A 22,415-nucleotide genomic window follows, 5' to 3' on the forward strand; every position below is an offset into this window, starting at 1 on the left:
GGCAAGGGAAATGCCGACCAATTGCGCTGCAGCGGGCTGTGCTACTACCTACAACAAGCACATAAACATCAGCTTCCACAGGTAATGTGGGAAGGGAGTGGGCGCGCGGGAGCTACCAGCCCGGGTTTCGGTTATTGAAGGAACGGGACTGTTCTACAGGTCTTACTAACTTTCCCAGGTAGCGTGAGAGAATTATTTTTGTCCTTTATGTGTGTTTCTCAAGTCTGTCTGTTTTTTTTTTTCTTTCCTTTCGCGGAAAGTGTACTTTTTTTTTTTTTAAGAAATCGAATGCTGTACAGTGACGACTCTTTAGGGAAAAAGAGGAAGATACTTGTAATTTTCTACTCTTCTCCTAAGTATTAGACCATGTTTTGTTACGAATGACGCCACAAAGACCGAAAGATCTTTTCCCCTTCAAGTCAACGATCAGCTTAAAAGCTTTCCACGTGCCCATTAATATTTGGAAATATCACTAGGGGAATTGACATAGGAAGGGTTTAGGTTTCTAATTGTAACTGCTGAGGAACTGAGTCATCATCACGGATAGCCGTGAAATTCAGCGATGTTAATGAACGTGCAAAAGATGTTTTCTTTTCTCGAACAGAGTAATCAAAAGAGTGTAGTTCTTGCTTTTCCTTCGTTTGCTGGAAGAGCCATCGAAATTGTTTAGTTCTATCAAATCAAAGCTCTTGAAAGCATTTTGAACACTGCCTGGAATATAATAGGTACTTTGATAAATGTTCGCCTTCTCTTCAGGTGCCTGCTACCTGCTTGAAGAAAAGAAATATTAAAAAGTTAAGTGCTAATAGTTCTGATTTTTTTTCTTTTTCTCTGTGTAGCCCAGGCTGGCCTCCATCTTTCAGTAATTGCCCTCCCTCAGCCTCCCAAGTGGTGACATTACAGGTGTGCACCACCACACCCAGCCAGTTCTGACTGTATATACCTTACAATTTATGTGATATTAGACTATAGGAAATTATATCATTGACCTTTCCCTACCTCACCATTACTAAATGTACCCCCTTATTAAAAGCTGTCCCTTAAAAATAATTCTGTGATGGTTGTTTTTTTAACTACTTCTTGCAAATGTGGTGCTTTATTCATTCATCTATTTAATATATATGGAGTTCCTAATTGTCCAACATTGTGCTAAGGATCCATAAGTTCTTATCTTCCTGAAGTTTAGAGTTGAATGGAGGAGAGGTACAAATAGTTACAGTTCAGTGCTCCGGAAAAGACCTTCTGAGAGACCTCCTCTAGTCTTGGAAAGTAAAAAAAAAAAAAGAGATACTTCTCAAAGGATGTGACATTTCATATGAGAGCAGAGGATGACATAGATTTTGTCCTCTATGCTACTTACGTATTTTCTGTTTTATTCTAAGAGTACTTGAGAAGCCAGGGAAGGCTTAAAAAGGATAATGGCATAATTAGATTTGCATATTTTAAAGTACACTGGCTGCAATGTGAAGAATTAGAGCAGTACTTAAAGTGCTAGTCAAGCATCATCAGAGTGAATTTGATGAGAAAGGAGTTTATTGTAAAATGTTAATTTACTCGCTATTTCTTTCACAGGAAAATCCTACTACAATGTCATCTGAGCAAAATACTACCACTTAGTTGCTAGCACAATGAGTGCTTGACTGGGGTATAATTAATAAAAAAAAAAATAGGAAGCTGTACTATGTGCAAATCGTTTGAACTTCACAATTTCGCTAACTTCTGTCCCTCTCAAACATTCGTTGACATTTTATCCCCATGTACAAATTATATTACCTGAATTTACTGCCTCCACTTTTCTTACTTCCTAGCCCCCTCAAGTCTTAAGTCTCTAATAATCTGATACTGCCCTTGTTCACATGACCTGTGTTTCTTTACATTCATTTTTCGTGGTGTGTGTTCATTTCCTCCTTGAAATATGCTCTTCTTTTAGCCATGTGTGTTGGTGCATGGTGGTAATCCAAGCTATTCAGGAGGCTAAGGCATGAGGATTGCAAGTTCAAGGACAGCCTGGGCAACATAGTGAAGATTTTGTCTAAAAAAGCAGCAGGGTTGGGGATGTAGCTCAGTGGTAAAGGGCTTACCTAGGATGTGTGAGGCTCTGGGTTCAAACTCTGGGGAGAAAAAAGAAGAAATACTCTCAACTTTGGATTCCACACCCTCCCCCACCCCCGGTACCGGGAATCAAATTCACAACCTGGCGCTTGCCAGGCAGGCGCTGTGCCGCTGAGGTAATTTCTTGATACTAATTTTGTGATTTTTAAAAAATCTCTGCTGCTAGCGCATCTCTCCACCTCCAAACCTGTCTTCACACTCTTAGCAACCCTCATGGTCCCAATTAATATTGACATGTTGCTGCTTTCCAAATCAGTCTCTAGTCCATATCCCTAATGAGTACCAGACTTATAGATCAGTGTCTGCTATTTATCTGGACCCCTGCTGGTCCTAGAGATTCAATATCTGTAGTAAACTGCCCTTCCCACAAACATACCCCACTTTCTGTATTCTTTTTCTCAATAAATGGAAACACCATCTACCCGAAAACTTGAAAGTCATCCTACCTTGACTTTTTACCACCCTCTTAACTGGTTTACTGCTTTCATTCATGCATTGTTAATCAGTCTAATCAGTGGTGTATAGCTAAATGTTTAACAGCTGCCTCACTAGAGGGAGAGGCCTTCTGTGTAGTGTTTGCCTAATTTCCATAATATAAATACTCCCACCAAAGTTGGTTTGACGCCATCAGTATGACATTACTGAATCAAGAAGAGATGTATGATACCACAACACTATTCTACAGTATTTCTACCATACATATAAAACAGACATAAATAACACTATGAAAATAACACAAAATAATTAGGAAGTTAGGGTTTGTAGTACTTACTACTTTTGGTTTTAATTGCGAGTTTATATAATCTTTAATATAATTGTCTTCAACAACCAGTTCAAGTATTTTCTGCTAACAGTCTGCTTTTACAGTTCAACCTCTTAATGGCTTACCAATGCTATTTTGGATAACCCTCCAGCATCATATCATGTCATAACACTCTTCCTTGTCCCCAAGATATTCTACTCCCACTTACCTTCCCTAGCTAATTTTTACTCTTAAAACTCTCAAATAGATCAGACCTTTCTGTTTTATGATTCCAGTTGGCCCCTGTACTTAGCCTTTTATAATACTCATGATGCAGTAATCACTTTTATAATAACAACAAATAGGGGCTGGGGATTTAGCTCAGCGGCAAAGCGCCTGCCTGGCAAGCGCAAGGTCGTGAGTTCGGTTCCCGGTACCGGAGAAAAACCAAAAAAAAAAAATAATAATAATAATAACAACAAATAGTCTTTACTTAGTATTCACCATGTACAGTACTATGTACTTGGCTAAGCACATACATTTTGCTCATTTAATCCTTAGAACCATTCTTAACTCACTTTACAGATGATAAAGAGGAGAACCAAAAATGTTAAATAATTTGCTCACAGTCTCCCAGCTCATACTGAAAGAAGCTAGGATTGGAGTCCTTATTTGTCCAGAAATGATGTTCTCAGCCACCCTGTCATCCACTACACTAAACTGTTCAGTCCTCTGCCTTCCCAATTGCAGTGTATGCTCAGAGTGCATATGTCTGTTGTTTATCACCATGTCTTCAGTGCCTAGGGCAGACCTGAAACATGAGACATTCAGTTATTGATGTAAAGAAAATAACCTCATTCAGACTACTGAGTGATGTCCAAAACATCTAATGTTATGACAGCCTGGTTCTATTGTGTAGACAAGAACATGTCCATCTGTTACCACCAAATTTTAAAATATTTATGATTTCTTATTACATAAATATAGCTGATGGGCTATCTTTCACCCTCTATATGTATTGTGAAATCCAAGCAACAAAGAGAAAACATGACTGAGATTAAAGCTGTATAAAAACATACAAATATCAAATGTAAAATAATCTTTTCATTACAAAGATTATTTAAGAATGCCAAATTAATCCCATTAGTTCATTTATTCATTAATCCACTCAGAAAAGTTTGAGTCCTTACAGCTACTGTGGTACATAGCTATGATGACCCAAGAAAAAGCAGTGAAAAACAGCCCATAACCTGGGGAAACTTACAGTCTAATGGGGTAGGGGGTAATGTAGAAAAATAATTATGATATACTGGTCTTACTACTATATAACGTAGCAAACATGTAACTCTTACCTTGTGATCATGAAAACCTTCCTTAGGTGCGATTCCTAAATAGTCTTGAAGCAAGTAGGATTTGGTCAAGTTAAAGTTACATTCAAGACATTGGTTTCATAATAAAGGAGCAAGTTTAAAATAGAGCTTTAATAAAAGAATTAGGTGGCGGATATAAATTAGCCACAGAGCACTTGTCTCAGATGCACAGGGGCCCTGGGTTTGATTCCTACCACTGAAGTAAGCAACCAGTGAAAAACAGTATTTGAAAGAGTTGTTCTGTATCTGAAGAAATGGTACTACAGCAATGATATTTATTTGTTCTAAGTTTTCACTGAGGCCCCAAGAAGAAGAAATGTGTTTAAGGTTCGATTTTTAGTTTAGGCTTTAAGAAACATCCCCAAACTATTAATAATAGAACAGAGATCTATGAAATGAGAATAGATTATCATTAAGAAATGAGAGCTAGACAGAGTAAGTTCTTCAGAAAATTTCTGTTTTCCAGTGAAATAGATACAAAAACAAAGTGCACAGAGTGACATACCAATACTAGTGTCTTCAAGGTGTGTTGGAATTGGGGGAGCTGGAGACATGATGGATGTATTTATTGTATACTGTATTTGGGCTTTTCTCTCTGCTTTCATCACTGGCAATATGAGCAAACCTAGTATGAGGTGTGATCAAGAAATGTGTTTAAATTTTAGCCAGGCGTGGTGGCACGTCTGTAGTCCTTGTACTCAAGAGGCTGAGGCAGGGGGATAGCCCTAAATTCGAGGCCAGCCTGCATAGTGAGTTCAAGCCGAGCCTGAACCACATAGTGAGACTCTGTCTCAAAAGAAAAATTTTTTTAAATTGTTAAAGACAGATTTCCACTAATCCTCCTTAAAATCTTTCCCTCATACACATGCATGCATGTCAGACACACATTCCATCATTTTTGCCACTTTCTAAGCAGTTCTGGGAATCTTCTTTTGTGACGTATCTTTTATTTGTAGTCACAGCTGCCTTGATGTCCTGAAACAATACAAAATATTTATTGGTCATGCTGACTTTGGAGAAGAACCAAAAGTCAAACAATGCCAGATCCAGGGAACAAGGTGCATGAGGGCAGGCCATAATGTTTTTACAAGTCTGCCTTACCATTTGATGGCCTTTGGCAGTAGCATTCACAGTGTTTTTCATCACCCCTCATAAACACACTCAAAAGAGGACTTCTAGAACTGCTTCAGAAAGTGGCAAGAAGAGTGTGATAACTGTGTTCCAAGTGAGCAAGGAGTACTTTGAGGGGGAGTCATGGCAACATGTCTTTTACTGTAATACATTTTTTAAATTTAACATTCACTGTATTTTTCAAAAACCCATGTATAGAGGATAAAGCCAAACAGCTTTTGAGGCTTCAGGTGGGTGTTCCCAGAGTGCTGGGATTATAGGCTTGTACCACCGGACCCACTTTGGTCAGAGTTATTTGACTGCTCATATTAAGGACTGAGTTGGGAAGAAATGTCTCTTAAAATCTCTGAAGAATGAAGATACTCAAATCAGTTTTTTACAAATTTTTTCACAACTTACAAAAATTAGCATGAATTGGTTTCTAGTCCAGTATCTGGATACTGTGAGTTTTGATTTTTTATGTAAATGAGAGATAGTTTAAAATTTCTTTAATCATTTACATTTAGTCAAGGTATGATAGTTGGAATTTGAGTTGCCATTTTTTTTATTTGTTTAAGGTTTCCCTTGGATCCTAAAAGAAGAAAAGAATGGGTTCGCCTGGTTAGGCGCAAAAATTTTGTGCCAGGAAAACACACTTTTCTTTGTTCAAAGCACTTTGAAGCCTCCTGTTTTGACCTAACAGGACAAACCCGACGACTTAAAATGGATGCTGTTCCAACCATTTTTGATTTTTGTACCCATATAAAGTCTATGGTAGGTAATAATGTTATTTTTTTTAAAGCCATTTTTAGCAGCTTTCCTTTCTGTTCATATTAAAGAGCAGACTATGTTGCTATTCATATATAGTGATATGTTCAATAGTTACATACCTTCCTCTAGTTTTTTGTTTTTTAGGTTTTTGTTGTTGTTGCTAGTATATGTTTGTGATATTCAAGTAATAATTACGTTCATTGTGAGGCGTTGGTACTTACACATAGAACATCCTAATCTTTATTGCTTCCCTTTCCTTTCCCCATTCCCCTATCTTCTCCATCCCAAAAGACCTTCCTCTTTGGTATTAAATGTGGAATCTACAATTAGAACTTAGGTGTGCTGACTCCAGTATTCTTTCCCCAATCTGAATTGTTTTATTGGATAGATTGAGCTTCCCTGATAGGAATTTTTAAAATTAAGATGTTCAACTAGTAAATGCTATATAAATATTCCAAAATCCAAAAACCTTGAAAATTTGAACCATGCAGGTCCTATGCATAAGGAACAATTAACCTGCATTGAAATTTTTACACTATTACCAATTGTTATCAATAAATATACCGCTTGTAAAGCTTAAATAATATTAGTAATGAAATCTCCAGCATCACTCTGATTTTAGGATGATCTATAAATAATGTGCTAAGTGCTTTAAGAGCAACATACTAAATGACAGGATATAAGGATATAAGTTTAGAGTAAAGTAGTGTTGAGAAAATTTAATAAAGCTCAAGCATTCATTCAGTCTGGGTTTGAGAATTTGAAAGTTTGGAGAAGTTTTCTGACCTTGCAGAGAACTGTAGCTGAAGGTAAGAACAAAAGTCAGTGAGCTAAAAAGTGAAAAATTATCAAATGTTAACAAGTGATTTTTTTTAAAGGAGAAAAAGTACATTTCGTGTAGTTAGGAAAGATCTGATCAGGGAGCGAAAGTTGAGATAGAGTCACCAGAAGAAAAGGATAGAATGGACACAGAGGATTTAGCTTTAAAAAGGACAAACATCGCTGGACATGATGGTGCACGCTTGTAATCCCAGCATGTGGGAGGCTGAGTCAGGAGAATCACCTTGAGTTTGAGGCCAGCCTGGGCTACACAGTGAGACCCTGTCTCAAAGAAACAAAACAAACAACAAAAAAAGGACAGATAACTTTCCCTCAGGAAGGAAAAAAAAAAAAAAAACCCACTGCGTTTTCTGAATTATTTGTGACACTTAAATTTGTAAATAGACACAAAGACAAGAACTTTTCATTTCTGAATCTTCAACATGTCAGCTCCTCAAACATAGCATGTATTCAGCTGTTTACTGAATTTGAAATGTACCTTACTTCTGACATTCTATTTATCCAGTAAATGCTTACTAAATTTTACATTATGCCAGAATCTAGTGCTGGGGACACAAAGAGCAAAAGAGTTCTGGGCAGTGCCCTGTGCTGAGGGACCAGCTGTAGGTTTCATGAGGACAGGAAACATACTTGTCTGTCATCTTCACCATTTCCCCAGAAATCCATTCATAGTATATGTTTCACTAAAACAGTGCTAGGAAGATATGATATAGTCTGGAAACTATATTATATCCAATGGGTTAATGTTCTTGGGAGTATAATAAAAGAGTTCTTCAGGTTTCTGATTTGGACAAAAAGTTCCTGGCCAGATTTTAAATCCTTTTGAAGATGTAATTTTAAACAACAGGTTAATCTGTTTAAAAGCTTGTACCTTGAAATAGTTTCTCTGCATCCTTCAATTTTTATTTCAGTAGTCTCCACACCTGAAATAGTCATCATATTGAGAGAATGTTTAAGATTAAAATCAATAGAGAAACAACATGTATAAATACATTCTAAATTGCAAGAAATTAATAAAGAAATTTCAAAGGATTTCTAAGGTGTCCATAGAGTCATACTCAGTAACTTGGAAGATGCTTTGGAAGTCAGTTATTTGCAAATCAGTGTGTAAGTATCTCTGGAGAGAAAGGTCAAAAGGCAATAGGTGACCAGAGTTCATTCAACCAATGAGAAATTTAATCCAGAAGATAGTCCACTGTTGCTTCCCATCAGACTTTAAAATCAGTTCTTGAAAGCACAGTTAAGTACTCTGTTATCCAGAACTGCACAGGATTTACTTTTGATATTCTATAACTTACGTTCAACTCTAATTTTATTTGGCTCAGGAACTAAAGTCAAGGAATCTTTTAAAGAAAAACAAGAATTGCTCTCCAGCTGGACCATCTAATTTAAAATCAAACATTAGTAGTCAACAAGTACTGCTTGAACACAGTTATGCCTTTAGAAATCCTATGGAAGCAAAAAAGAGGATAATTAAACTGGAAAAAGAAATAGCAAGCTTAAGAAGAAAAATGAAAATTTGCCTACAAAAAGAACGTAGAGCAACTCGAAGATGGATCAAAGCTACATACTTGATGAGAAATTTAGAAGCAAATAACGTATTACCTAAGGGCACATCGGAACACATTTTACCAACTGCCTTACGCAGTCTTCCTTTGGAAGATTTCAAGATTCTTGAGCAACATCAGCAAGATAAAACATTACCAATTCTCTAAATCTAAAAGAAATCAAGAGTACCTTCTCTTAAGTGTATCTTGCACAGAACTCAGTGCCCATCCACCATTCTTTTCAGAGGTAAAGATAGTTATGGCAATTATGCCAAAATTGAATATTTAATAAGTAACCTTATTACTATATTATTTATGAAGATGACTACAAAAAAACTTTATGAAACTGTGATTTGAGAATGAATGGAAGTGCCTTACATGAGAATATACAGTACTTAGAAATTTTGCTAGGAAGTTGTATGTTTGCAAGGTTTTTCTTTTTGCCTTTTTAAACTACTGTTAAAGCATGCCTGTAATCTCAGCACTCAGGAGGCTGAGGCAGGAGGATTGCTGCAAGTTCAAGACCAACCTGGGCTACACAGTGAGTTCAGGGCCGTCTGAACTGCATAGTGAAACTGTCTCAAAAGGACAAAAATAATGATAAACTACTCTTAAAGAACACCATATCAGACATACTATGTTTATATTTTTAAAGAAGTTTTTCCTCTGCCAAAGTTGGGGTATTACATTCTGAATAAGATGCCAGATACTAATTATTCACACTAAAATAACTGTGACCTTAAAACTCCTGAATTTTGTTTTTTTGGCATTATGGTTTGAAAATTTAGAGAACAAAGCCTGAGGTACAGGCAAAGTTATTTAAACTTTCTATATGTCTTTTACCGTTAAAAGTAAGCTTATCATGGTCTCCCTTATAAGAATACTAGATTTAAAAATAGCTTGTAAAATGTTTTGAAAATAATGAAGTACCTTTGAATCATTCAAATTAAGTAAGGCCTCAAGTACCTCAGACTAGTAAAAGCTAGTAGCTGATGTTGCCCTGCTTTTAAGAAAACGAGTTATGAAATAATTCAGAGTTTAGAATCTAGCTTTTACTTTAATAAAACAGATATATTTGTACTACTGTTTTTCTTATAATAGAATTCTGAATTCCCAACTTCAAAGCTGGTACATTAAGAGGCAAACATGCAAGTTTCTTGTTAGGCATACCCGTCAGCTTTCATGTTTTCTTGCTTTTAACTACTTTATCTCAGAAGTAGTGTATAAATATAGTGAACTATTTTCCTCCTTCAAAAACCCACAGAAGAATTTAATCAAGAAGTACTTACCACATTGTATCTTCATAATTAACTTTAACCGTAGTCAATTTATCTTACACATAGCTTTCTCTCTCTCTCTCTCTCCCCCTCCTTCTCTCTTTAGTGAGTCAAACACAACAAACCTAATATGTAAGGGAAATGAAATGTATTCTTTATAAAAACTACATGTGTCTGTGATAAAGCTATGCAAATGCTAATTATTTTATAAAATAGAAGCATTGGAACCATTTCTATGGTTGTCACTTTAATTAAAGGATTTGCCTTATTTCATCAAATGTTTAATAAGAACCCTTTCCTCCAAAAAGCTTTGGTAAATGTAAAAATTTGTTAATAATATAATCAAGTTATTTACTCCTACTTTGTGATAGTATGAAAATAGCATATACCTAATCTTAAATTACTATAAATCTTTCTTGTAAAGATAATGCCTTTTTTGCCAACTGTTTGGATAGTCTCTTTTTTCTTTTAAGCAAGATTTTCTTGGATCCTAGCAGCAATCTTTTTACAGTATTAGCACTTTTTCTTTTGTACTGGGGATTAAACCCATAGCCTCATACATACTAGGCAAGCTCTCTGTTGCTGAGCTACATCTCGTACTTATTTTGAGACAGGGTCTCACTAAATTGTCCAGGCTAGTCTTGAACTTGCAATCTTTCTGCCTGTGCATCCTGAAAAGCATGGGCCACTAGGGCTGGCAGCATTTTTTCTAGTAAGGAGTGTCCCAAGCAAATGCAAAAGTAGGAAAAGTTTCTTAGTTCACATGAGATGCTTATAGCAAATATTTATGAAATCCTTTGCAGATGGTATGACTTGTTAGGTCATTTTATCTTTATTTTAAATATTGGATATAGTTCCTCCGAGTTATCACTGCATTTTTTCTAGTATGATTTCTTTTTTTTTTTTTTTTTTTTTTCTTTTTGAGACAGGGTCTCACTGTGCAGTTCAGGCTGGCCCTGAGCTCACTTTGTAGCCCAGGCTGGTTTTTTTTCTGGTACCAGGAATTGAACTCATAACCTCACGCTTGCCAGGCAGGTGCTGTGCTGCTGAGCTAAATCCCCAGCCCCCTCTAGTATGATTTCAAATACCTTTATATACTCATATTCCATATAATCATGAGCAAACACACTGATTATATCTACATTGTAATTGAAAATAAATTGGACAAATAATGATTTAAATATAAACTATTTTCCAAATATAGACTTTCCTCTAGTTCACCCTCTACCTCAAATACTAGGCACTAATTAATGCAGCCTCGTTCCTGTATACTAGTATCCTGTATCTTAGTATCTTAATATAAACAAAAAACAAAATACAACAAGCTTTTGCAGAGTTATTTAGTCTTCACTGATTACTTGACATCATTGAAAAAAGTACCCCTCAGTAAGTTTAAATTTTTTTCTTCTTGTCGTTTTCTTGTTATTGCCCTGATACTGTGCTCTGAATCCTCCCTGCATCAAATTGTTTTATTAATATACTCTGTCTCAAGCTTCATTCACGGAGAATACCTAGAAGGAATCTTTTAAAAATCTTTTTCACCTTGCTGATAAGATTTCTTAGTACTCTGACAATGTACAATAAAACTAATCAAAATTATAACTTTTTCCTTAGTTGGTTGGACACAGTGAACAACTTCTGTTCATTCATTGTGTATTCTGGCCACTAACCTCTGCAAAGAAAACAGCAAAAGGGCAGGAGCTTGATATAAAGATGAGTACTGGGCTGCAGGGTGTAACTCAGTAGTAGAGCACATGGTTAGCATACATGAGATCCTAGGTTCAACCTATAGTACCAAAAAAGAAAAGAAAAAAATAAGGATGACTCTCTGCCCTTACATTGCTCATACCCTTTTTTAGAGAAATAAACAGTGTGTATAATATGATAAATGCTAAAAAAGAAATAGGGGCAAAGTACTTTGGTAAACTGTTAAACTCAGAACATACAAACTTTGAGACCTTTTTAAAATCAAATGCTTTTCATTGAAACAAAACAGATTTCTTATAATGACTTACCAAAGGCGATAAGAGGACAGTGATGTTTAACTTGAATACTGTATTGAGTTGTAAGACATTTTTACTATAAAATTCTTAACTAATTTGTAATAGTACCTTTACTAAAAGGAAAACACTGCTATAAAAATATTACATCAAAGCCAAGTCCTGGAGTTTATTTACAATTTGATATTTTGTACGAAATAACAAAACCTATACAAGTTTCTAAAACAATTTAACTTAGCCTTACAAAACAATTTGTACTCTTTCCTTCTCTTTTCTTTTACAAAATGTATGTATGTTAAGTGGTATTATTTCTGATTTAGACAGGAAGAAATCTATATTTTTTCATTCACACATATATTCTCTACCAAATTTCACAAGAGATAAAAATTTCTGTGGGACTAGAAAGTTCTATAATGATATAGTCTGGTTCTAAATCCTCTCTGCCTTCCACATTCTAACTCTTCAATAAGTATGTTATTATATAGAACAAATCACGTCTCTCAAAAACAAAAATATTACAATTTTATATATATGTAAAGATACTCTGTATGGTCATTGTTGATCTTTCTTGGTAGACTTTATAATGTTTTGTCTCATTTCTGAATTTTAGAATACGGGTACATTTTAATTTTGGTATAATGTACACAGTGGTTCATTCATCTTTGTACCAGAAATGGAGTTCCTTTGATATTTAGAAGCTGGAGACTTTCTAAAATTACACATTTTGTAATGTATATTAAGCACATACATATTCACAAAAATGTATTTAAAGTACATTATTAAAACCCTTTTTCCAATGAAATTACTGTTATGCCTATTATTTCTAAAAAATATAAACATTTCTGTGAAAGTTCTTGCCTGAATTTGAGCCCTTAAAAAGACTTCTGTAGAATTCCTTCTTGAATTGAAGCAAATTGTAAAACAGGTAAAGATATGTGAACTCCTCAGAAGGAATCAGTTTAACATGTGTTACAGTTAAGTGTACATTACAATTTATTTACACAGATAAATGCTGTCTGTATAATCTGGGCCAGATATATGAAGGACTAAAAGATGCTCTTTCCAGGAGTCTGGTCTGACAATAGTTTGATACTCATATGTAGATTTATTTGTAGATATGATTAGAAAAACATTGTTTTAATTTTAAAATATTACTATTTTCTTACAAATTTTTTTTGATTAAAATATTGTTTTTGGCTAGGCATCACCATGCCTAGCCTATATCACCACGCACACCTATAATCCCAGCATTCTGGAGGCTGGGGTAAGAGGATGACTTTGGGTTCAAAATCAGCCTGGGCTACACAGCAAGACCAAACCAAAAAATGTCTCAACCAAAAATTTAAAAGTAAATACTGTTCTTTATTTAAAAATATTATTTTGACACTCACTAAGAGATATGGAGCCAGCTAGCATGAACCTAATAGATGTAGTCCCTGTCCACAAGACTATCGTTAAAAAATGCTTCATTTACTTATTTATGCCCTGTATGTTCTCACCTCTCCCCAGTGTCTTTTAGAATGAGTTGAATTTAATACAAATTTGTCAACTAGTTGCCTAGCCTTTTCCAGTTTGTGCTCTAAAGGTTTAACTAAATTGGTGAGTTTAACGTCAAGAAATAGGATGTGCCTATCTCAGATGACTTCTGACTTTAACTGTTTTTGTGAATAGTCCAAACTGTAACTCCTCCTCTGAACTTCCTGTTTCCACGCTCTTCTTACCCCTCAAACCTTTCCAGATTTCTTGTATCAGTCATGTTCCCATTGCTGAGACAAGATACCTGATAACCACAATTTAAAGGAGGAGAGGGTTCTGTTTGTTTGAATTTGGCAGTTTTGGGTCAACCTGCCCATGGTTGACTGGCTTCAAGGTAGAAATGCATGATGAAAGGGCGTAGCAGAGGAAGGCTGATTGCACCATGGCAGCCAGGAAGCCAAGAGGAAGGAAGAGACAGGGACAGAAATGCACTCAGACCACACCCTCAGTGACCAACGTCCTCTGACCAGGCTGTACCTCCTAGCTGCACAGCCAGCTAGCAATTCACCAGTAAATTAACCCACTGGTGAGAATAATGCCCCATGACCTAATCGTCCCAAAAAGCCCCCACTTTTGAACACATGGGACTTTGGAGGACATTTTAGCTTAGTCACTTGACAAAGATGACTAACTTGGGGCTGGGGATTTAGCTCAGCGGCAAAAGCGCCTGCCTGGCAAGCGCAAGGTCGTGAGTTCGGTTCCCGGTACCGGAGAAAAACCAAAAAAAAAAAAGATGACTAACTTGTCATCTTTCAAGTTACAGCTTGGACACTCATGTGACAACTTCCCTAAAGACCAAAGTGACATGAGTGCTTTTCTCTTTTAGTTATATTTTATACATAACTTTGATAAAGTTGGCATCTTACTATGTAATTGTCTGCATTTCTGTTTTTACCTTCTATGTCCCTATAGACAGAGACTGTGTGTGTGTGTGTGTGCACATGTGCTTGTGTTTGCACATTGGTTGGTTTTCTTCATAGTCCCCCCCCCCCTTTTTGGACCTTAAGGGTCTGACATATATGTACATGGTGCTCAAGTACTAGCAGATTTTAGAAAATTTTAGGCCACTGTCTTGCTTAGTTTCAAAAGACTATACATAAAACCTACTGAAATTTTCCTTGTAAGCAGTGTGTTTTCCCTTCAGGCTAATTTTTACAATTATTAAATACCAAAACTCTATCATACAGAAATCCATATTTCTCTATATGAAAGAAAACTTGCCAGGCATTGTGGCAAACACCTGTAACCCCAGCACACGGGAGGCTGAGGCAGGAGGATTGCCATCAGTTTGAGGCCAGCATGGGCTACATAAGGAAGTTCAAGGCCAGCCTGCACTACACAGCAAGACCCTATCTCAAAAAAGAAAGAAAATTTAAATACGTGTTTGTGTTGTGAAGTTTAAAGATTACTAGTTCAATAATGAACTTTCTGTTTGTTCTAGGATTGTGATAGTAAGCTTCAAACTCATGTTTTCTATGCACAGAAAAGGAGTCTGTAACAAAGACAATTAGGGTGCTTTGAAGGAAAAGAGAAGACATATCCTGCAAGCAGACTGCACCACAAGAACTAAAGGACAGTGGCCACAAGGTCAATCGCTGCCATCTTTTTGTGTCTTTGATGGTTGACCCAGGTAGTCACAGTTGATCTCGTGCTAGAAGACTGGTTTCAGGTACCACGTTTTTGGCATGCTGTCGTATCAGAAGATAGATACCAAGCGCAAGGCTCGGTTTAATCCGGTGTCAGGCTCCAGTGCTCCTGTTCTGCACCAGTGGTTAAAGTCTCAACTGATAGGTTGTAGGTAAGTGCTCCAGCCACGTTGTCATGCCCTAGCCCCCTACTACGCTGTAATTTAATAAACAATTTCAACTGGATCAAATAACCATGAGAAAACATCTTAGCCATCCAGGAACTGACTGGACACAATCCTCAGTGTTAACAGATGGCCCAACAATCATAGATGAGCCATAGTTTCATTACAAAATACCAACTATAATTAGACAAGGTCACCTTGTTACCATGATGAAGCGAAAACAAACATAACCAAGTTTAATTTTCTCTAAAAGCAAGAGAAAAAAGATAAGGTCATTCTCTAAACCATAAGAACATTCACTTTTATTATTAATACCAGCAACTCAGTAAGTCCGGTTACATGATAATGGCCAGGTAGCACAGTGAAGTAATTCAATTGTTTAGAGAACAGAGACAAAACCAGATACATAATGAAGTTTAACAGACAGATGCATATGTCTGTATGTATATATATATATAGCCTCATAATAAAAGGCTATTGTAAGGCTATTTAGTCCTACTCCATAGATTTGGTTCTTAGTGAACTAACGTTCTATTAAAGGAAAAATAAGTTGTTTGGGCATGGATTTTGAAGCTTAACACTTGAGTTTTCAAAAAGTGCATACTATTAATGGAAATCATGTATATGAAAAAGCAGTCACTATTAGTGGGCTATAACGGTTGTGTACTATGCCTGAAGTGGCCTGTATCCTCTTCTCATTAAGGAAAATTAACTGAAAAAAATTCAGGAATATAATGTAATTATGTTACTATTAACGCTGGTAAAAAAAAGTTAATTCCAAGTAAAATATGAAATTAGCCACAAGCCTGCGATTGTTAATGCTGACGAAACGTGCTAGTTTCTAAATGAACTGGCTAAACGCACCCTGTAAATGTGACAGGGGTGGGAATAGACTGCTGTATTTCCACAACGTTGTCATCACAGCTATCTGAGCGCTCAAAAGCAGGAACTAGATGTAGCATTATGTCTTCCTGTCTGACACTGAGCAAACCACGGCCCAGTACAGAGACTAAACAGTATTGTTCTAAATGATAGCCTAAGGCCCCAAATTCCATTTCCAGAACACTATATTCCTTACCCCACGCTAAAAGAAATAGCATTATTTGCTGTGAACGTGATAGATTCAGAAGTATTTGAGTAGTGCGCTTAAAATGGCCCTATGGGTCTAAATTCCCCTGCATTTTGTGGTTTGCTTACTACCCCACAGTCGGTTTCGCTTTCCTGGCTGCTACAGCTCCCGCGCCCGACGCAGCTCCCTGCGGTTCGCCTTCAAACGCTCACGTGAGCGAGGCTGTACGCGGGCGGGCTGCGGCGCGTGCGCACGCGAGGTGAGCTGCGGGCGCGGGGAGGCGCGAGCAGGGATCGGGGTCCCCGGCGACCCCGGCCGGACCCGGACCCTGAGGCGGCGCAGGCGGCCGTCCGGACGCGCGACGTCTTCGCCTGCTTGGGGCTCGCTCCCAGCCTGGCCCAGGTTCGAGGGCGAGGGGGGGCGGTGGGGCGGGAACCTGCCCGGGCGTGCGAGCTGCAGCGTGTGGCAGTGGGCGGGGCTCCCCAGAGCGGCCCTGATTGGCCGCCCGCTGCGTCCGCCTTCCGGGTCTCGGGGGACGATGTTGCCCGGCGCTCGGAGCTCTGCGTCGCGCGCGCTGCGCCGTGCTTTTCGGGAAATGGGTCATCACTGCCCGTGAGATCGGACCGCTCCTCAGCAGCCGTCTCCGGAATGAGTTTGGGCTTATGTTGATTTTTCTTATGTTCGGTCGGTGGAAGGTGTTGGCATTTATGTTTGCCTCTAAACCAGTGCTTTGCCGGCCACCTAAATGACTCTCTTTGAGAAATCGTATCTGTTCTCTCCCTCAGGTGCTCATATCCTTGTTTTCCATGACAGATTTTGACGACAATATATACAAAATATATATAAAGATGATTACTAATATAGTAATATTGAGCTTGATCATTTGCATTTCCTTAGCTTTCTGGATTATGTCAATGACTGCTAGCACTTATTACGGTGAGTAGAAAAGTTCTAAATTGTTTTCCTACAATCGGAACTTAAAACAGTTCCAAAACTCATATTCTTGGAATGGTTGTGAATGGTTATCTTTACTTCCAGGGCCTCATTTTTTTATATGGTGATATAAGCAGTGCCGTCAACGCTTTAGTCTTTAGTAAATGCTTGTTGTGGTGATGCTAGTATTCCTTCCTCAAGGTGTCTGTTTCAGGTAATTATTTTGTCTACCTTGGTGAAAAATAAGCAATGTAAAACATGGTTTTTTGAAGTGATTTCAGTGACACTTTCAATTTTGAGTAAGAATCTTAGTAGTGTAGTTTGTCAGTTTTATGTATCCTGTCAAATTAATAAAAAATTAAAGATAGTGTAATGTTTACATTTGGACAGTTTTAAGGACTTGTGTACTGTTTGGTCACTCAATAGACTCAACCGGACTCAGTGGTGCACACCTGTACTCCAGCACTCTGGGGTACTGAGGCAGGAGAATTGCAAATTTGGGTCCAACCTGGACACTTTAGTGAGACCCTGTCTCAAAGTGAAAAAATTTTAAAAGGGGCTTGGAATGTAGTGCTGAGACCCTGAGTACAAGCTCCAGTACCAAGAAAAACAACAGCAACAAAAATACAAGACTAGGCATGTAATGTAGCTCAGTGGAGGAGTGTTTGCCTACCAGGATCAAGGTCCTAGGTTTGATTCCCAGCACACACAAATAAAGACACTTTAAAGCCTGAAGCATAAATATAGAGTATTCTGAACTCAGATCTTTAAGGTTGTGAACTTGCCTCAGAGCATGGGCATACTTACATGTAAACTTCCTTGGGATGCCTACAAAAACAGAGTAATGGACAGTTCATGACAAAGAAAACACAGGAAAGAAAAATGAGAAAGTGAGCTCTTAAAAATGATCATTGCTACTTCAGAGCAAAGTCCTTTTGTGAAGAGACATGAATAATCAAACGTTCTTCAGGATATAGAAGTTCTTCAGGTCTGTTCATAATGATGTACAGTAGGAGAGAAGGTTCTTACCGGAACGTTTGCATATTAGACCTGGGTAATAGTTTTGACATCCAAAAATAGGGTATTTCCTGCTTTTGTTGATTGTTTTGCCCTCTTGGTCTTTTATTTTCCCGTTTTTGGTAGAAACTTGGACATGAGCAGTGGTTCATGTTTCACTTTATCATAAGGAAATCATTCAGTTTTAATGTTAGGAGTCTATCAGGAGTGGTAGGAATTTTAAATGTGAAAGCCATAAACCATATTAAGAAGGTGGCCTCTTCAACTTCAGTTATTTCTGCCGCATAGCAGGCAGAGCTTCTAGCTTCTAAACTGAAGAATTGGAATTTTTATATGAAATCTCCTAATCTTTAAACATTCGCTCAGATTCTTTTGAAACAGTATGCTGGCAGAGTAAGACCTAGGTAAGCTGGATGCCACCTTTGGAAAAATAAATTTCTAGCTGTTGAATCAGATTTATAGCTTGTCAAAATGGTATTTGTTTGAAATAATCTCACTGAAAGGCAAGGAGTAATTTAGATCCTGTTAAGAAAAGGTTGGTTCTGTGTAGTCCCTGAAATTTGATGCCTTCTTTTAAAAGCTGAGCAACCAAAGATGAGTTTCACATATCCAAATAGTCATATTTAAGGTACCCATTAGCATAAGTAGCTATAAATAATTCTCAAAACTTGGATGTAATCGACCTTTCTCCAGTAAGAGATTGCCCCTCTGAAATACACAAGTCGCAATGTGTACATTTTATTTTGCTACTTCGTCCCAGTTTCTGTACTGATAACAATCTTTTAAGGCAGAATTTAGTTACCAAAGCTTACTGTTGAGACAAATCTAGGTAGACGTAACACAATTTGTCTTCAACTTTTACAATTTTTCAGGTAACATACGGCCTGTTTCTCCTTGGCGTTGGCTGTTTTCTGTTGTTGTTCCCGTTCTGATCGCCTGTAATGGCTTTAAAAAGAAAAGCCTAGATCACAGTGGGGCGTTAGGAGGTAGGTTTTTCTTTTGAATCTTAAAGTACCTATGTAAGTATTTGCTTAGATAATTTAAGCAAACGTTTTCTGTATTCTAAGTATGAAAGACTGAATCTTAATGTTATATATTTTAGACATTGATGAAATTACTCACTGCTTAGCGTTTCTATTTTGTCAGAATTTCAGGAACATACACTTTTAGTAAACCATAGAAATTTAACTTTGTCATTGATATAAAGTAGGTTAGTTTTGAGGACCTTGATTGTTTTTCTCCTTGGGGTGGGTGATTAGTCTTCTACTATCAAAAATATTGAAGCATTCTTCCTATCTGTAAACTAGAGAAACGGTTGGAAAGAACTCTTGGAAGCTGCTGTTAGTAATCTCAGACAGAGCAGTTCAAACCTAGCATTGCAGATTAATTTTTCAGAACTGAGTGGGGCAAATACTTACTGAGCGCTTCCGTGTTTGCCCCACTAGAAGCAAGAGCTACTGCTGTAAACAAAGACCAGATTTCGGTTCTCGTGGACATTGATTCTTTAGGGCAGATAGATAGCAAGTAAATAAAATCTATAAAAGTTTTCGGGTAATGGAGTTTATGAGAAAAGTTAAGATAGCAAGTGCGTATAGTGGATGATATGAAGCATTTGTTTATAGATAAAACACCAGGTGCTTTCCTCTAAGGATGCAATTTGGAGCGGAGTCCTGAAGAAGCCAAGAAGTCTGAGAGAAGCATGTTCCTGACAGAAAAACAAGCACATGAGTCCTGCCATAGATTGGTCTAGCTTGCTTGAGAGCGAGAAGGCAGCTTGTGTGGTTCAGAGCTTCTTCGTACTGAATTACTCACATTGAATAGGATTCAAACCTGATAAAACCTTTGCTTTGCTGCAAGCCCTAATCAATAGAAATTATCAAATGTGATACAGGGAAACAGTGAAAGTTCTGGAGTCAGGTGGCAAAAATGTAATATGTATGTTTCTAAAAAATACTCTGGCCAGGGCTGGGGATATAGCTCAGTGATACAAGCGCCTGCCTGGCAAGTACAAGGTCTTGAGTTCGATTCCCCGCACACACACAAAAAAATACTCTGGCCAGCCTTGGCGGTGGCACACACTTGTAATCCCAGTACTTGGGAGGCTGAGGCAGGAAGATTGCTGTGAGTTTGAGGCCCGAGCGAGACCCTGTCTCAAAACAAAACAAAACAGTATCCTGATACTATAATATACTGTTTGACCCACTTGAGAATAAAGATAACTACTAAATTATAAACTCCTAAAGACTGAGTATATCTTATGTTTCTGTCTTATGTTTCCTTGAATAGTGCTAGACAAAAATAGGTGCATAGGAAACAGATGCATATTAATTTTAAAACCTTGGCTGCTTTCCTGATTGTTTCATTCTATGACATGTTATTGTTTGGGACTTTCTTTCCTTAAGAATAAGAAAATAGAGCCAGGTGTAGTGGCACATGCCCATGATGCCAGCATTTGAGAAGCTGACGCAGGAGGATTGCTGCAAGTTTAAGGCCAGTCTGGACTACATGGCGAGACTCTGTCTCAAAAAGCCAAATAAAAAAGTAATAAGAAAATGCAATGCTGATTCAAAGTATATTATAGTAACTGGGAGTGTGACTGGAGTGTGACTGTTAGGTTCTCGGTGTGGTAATTTTTCTCTCCATAAAATGAGAAGGAATCATGAGAAGAATAGCACTCAACTACTGAGAGTCATCATCATTCGTGTTAAATGCTTAGCATGGTATCTGACAGCTATATTCTTTTTTTTGTCTTTGAGACAGGGTCTTGCTGTGCACTTCAGGCTGGCCTTGAGCTCACTTTGTAATCGCTGGCCTTGAACTCCCAGCAGTCTTCCTGCCTCAGCCTCCTGAGTGCTGGAATTACAGGCATGCTCCACCACGCCCAGTCCCTGACAACTATATTCTATCACTGTCAGTTCCTATTCCTGTTTCCCTTCCACCCCTACTATTCACAGTCATAAGAATTTTACTAAGGTATGCGGTATCCTGCTTTTGGTGTGCTTGGGATTAATGAATAAGGGTAACAGACATTTCTTGAAGATCCAGGTGTTTAAGAGTCCTTCATTGCATAGAAACATATTTCAGTGTTGACAGAACAGGGGGAGGAGGGTTGGAACAGCTTAAGGTTCAATCAAGGTGGAAGGCCGTGGACCTCTGGCAAAGAGAGCATGTTCCCGGAATGAGGAGAGGGTCACATAAAGGGTGTGTGGGAAAGTGCCTGTAAACTGTAAAGCACTGCTGAGGTAACTCACTCCAAAGAAGTATTCTTCCCGTTGTTAACAGTTGTCTAGTTACTGAAAGTTTTTCCTAAAACTCGTGCACGTGGACAGTTTTTTTTTACTAAGCTTTTGACTTGGCAAGTTTAAATTTAATTGCAAATGCCAAGGCTTAATGGTTTACCATTTCTTCATTTTCAACAAATATTTAGTGAAAGTTCTGTGTGTGTGTCAATCACTGTTCTGGGCACTTAGGAATTTAGCACTGAATAAATGAATTAAAATCCTGTGCCATAGAGTTTAGATTTTATATCAGGAAGACAGATGATAAGTTTGGCTCCGTCTGGTCCCCCTGCCTCAAAGGAGATTGTACAATTGCAAGGGAAGTTGACAGCAAGGTGAGGCGTCAGGAAAGGCTGGTGGTAATCTTTGCAAAGGGTGGCCTTACCTTTTCTCAGTCAACTCTAGTTAGTATCGGGTGTTCAGCCTTTCTAAAGTAAAAACTCCACTTTTTCAGGTAACCAGAGTTGATCAGAGCCAAGAAAAGTAGATGAACGTTGCTTATTGTCACAGGGAATTGATGTATGAGCCAGAATGTCGCTTTGTTAATCTGATAAAAGGTAGAACGACCAGGCAGACTGGAATATAAGCATTACTTACTGTTCAGACATGCCCTCTGCTTGGATTCAGGCCAAGTGAGAAGGCAAGGTTATAATTAGGAGTTGAGTTTTGGTGAATACAGAGTCTGAGAAACAGTAATGCGAGTCCATAGGTCAAAGGATCCCCCCTTGGGTGGTGTTCAGCACGTGGGCTAACCACTGTTTGGCTTCTGGCCTTCATTTTCTACATCCAGGACTAACGAGTCTTCTTTTGATTCCCACAGTTTTTCTCTTAAGTAGAATATATATGAAATAATAGATTAGATTAGATGACTATGCAATTCTGGTCCCACCTTCCCATTTCTGCCACCAAAGCTTACTCACGTTTTCTTAGCGGGAATTTTGGGTCTAACTCCCACTACCAGACATTTATAAATGATGCTTTGCTCTTAGATGGCATCTGCTGA

At 37.8% G+C, this 22,415-nt stretch overlaps 2 protein-coding genes across 2 annotated transcripts in view; both read left to right on the forward strand.

Annotated features, from left to right (window-relative positions):
- Thap2 (THAP domain containing, apoptosis associated protein 2) lies at positions 1 to 17,122 on the forward strand. The gene is made up of 5 exons (XM_013517628.1): positions 1 to 81; positions 5,913 to 6,108; positions 8,271 to 8,739; positions 14,747 to 15,103; positions 16,970 to 17,122. Exons 1-3 carry the CDS (start codon positions 11 to 13, stop codon positions 8,658 to 8,660), a joined length of 657 nt encoding a protein of 218 aa, XP_013373082.1. The 5' UTR covers positions 1 to 10; the 3' UTR covers positions 8,661 to 8,739; positions 14,747 to 15,103; positions 16,970 to 17,122.
- Positions 16,688 to 22,415, forward strand: part of Tmem19 (transmembrane protein 19) — a gene marked incomplete in the record, with an annotated part of 17,856 nt that continues 12,128 nt past the window's right edge. The window contains 3 exon segments of the mRNA XM_005374319.2: positions 16,688 to 16,969; positions 17,082 to 17,120; positions 19,007 to 19,120. Of these exon segments, the coding sequence (XP_005374376.2) occupies positions 16,930 to 16,969; positions 17,082 to 17,120; positions 19,007 to 19,120 (193 nt within the window).

Source organism: Chinchilla lanigera, unplaced genomic scaffold (assembly GCF_000276665.1).
Source record: "Chinchilla lanigera isolate Chin_1 unplaced genomic scaffold, ChiLan1.0 scaffold00004, whole genome shotgun sequence".
Classification (NCBI taxonomy): domain Eukaryota; kingdom Metazoa; phylum Chordata; class Mammalia; order Rodentia; family Chinchillidae; genus Chinchilla; species Chinchilla lanigera.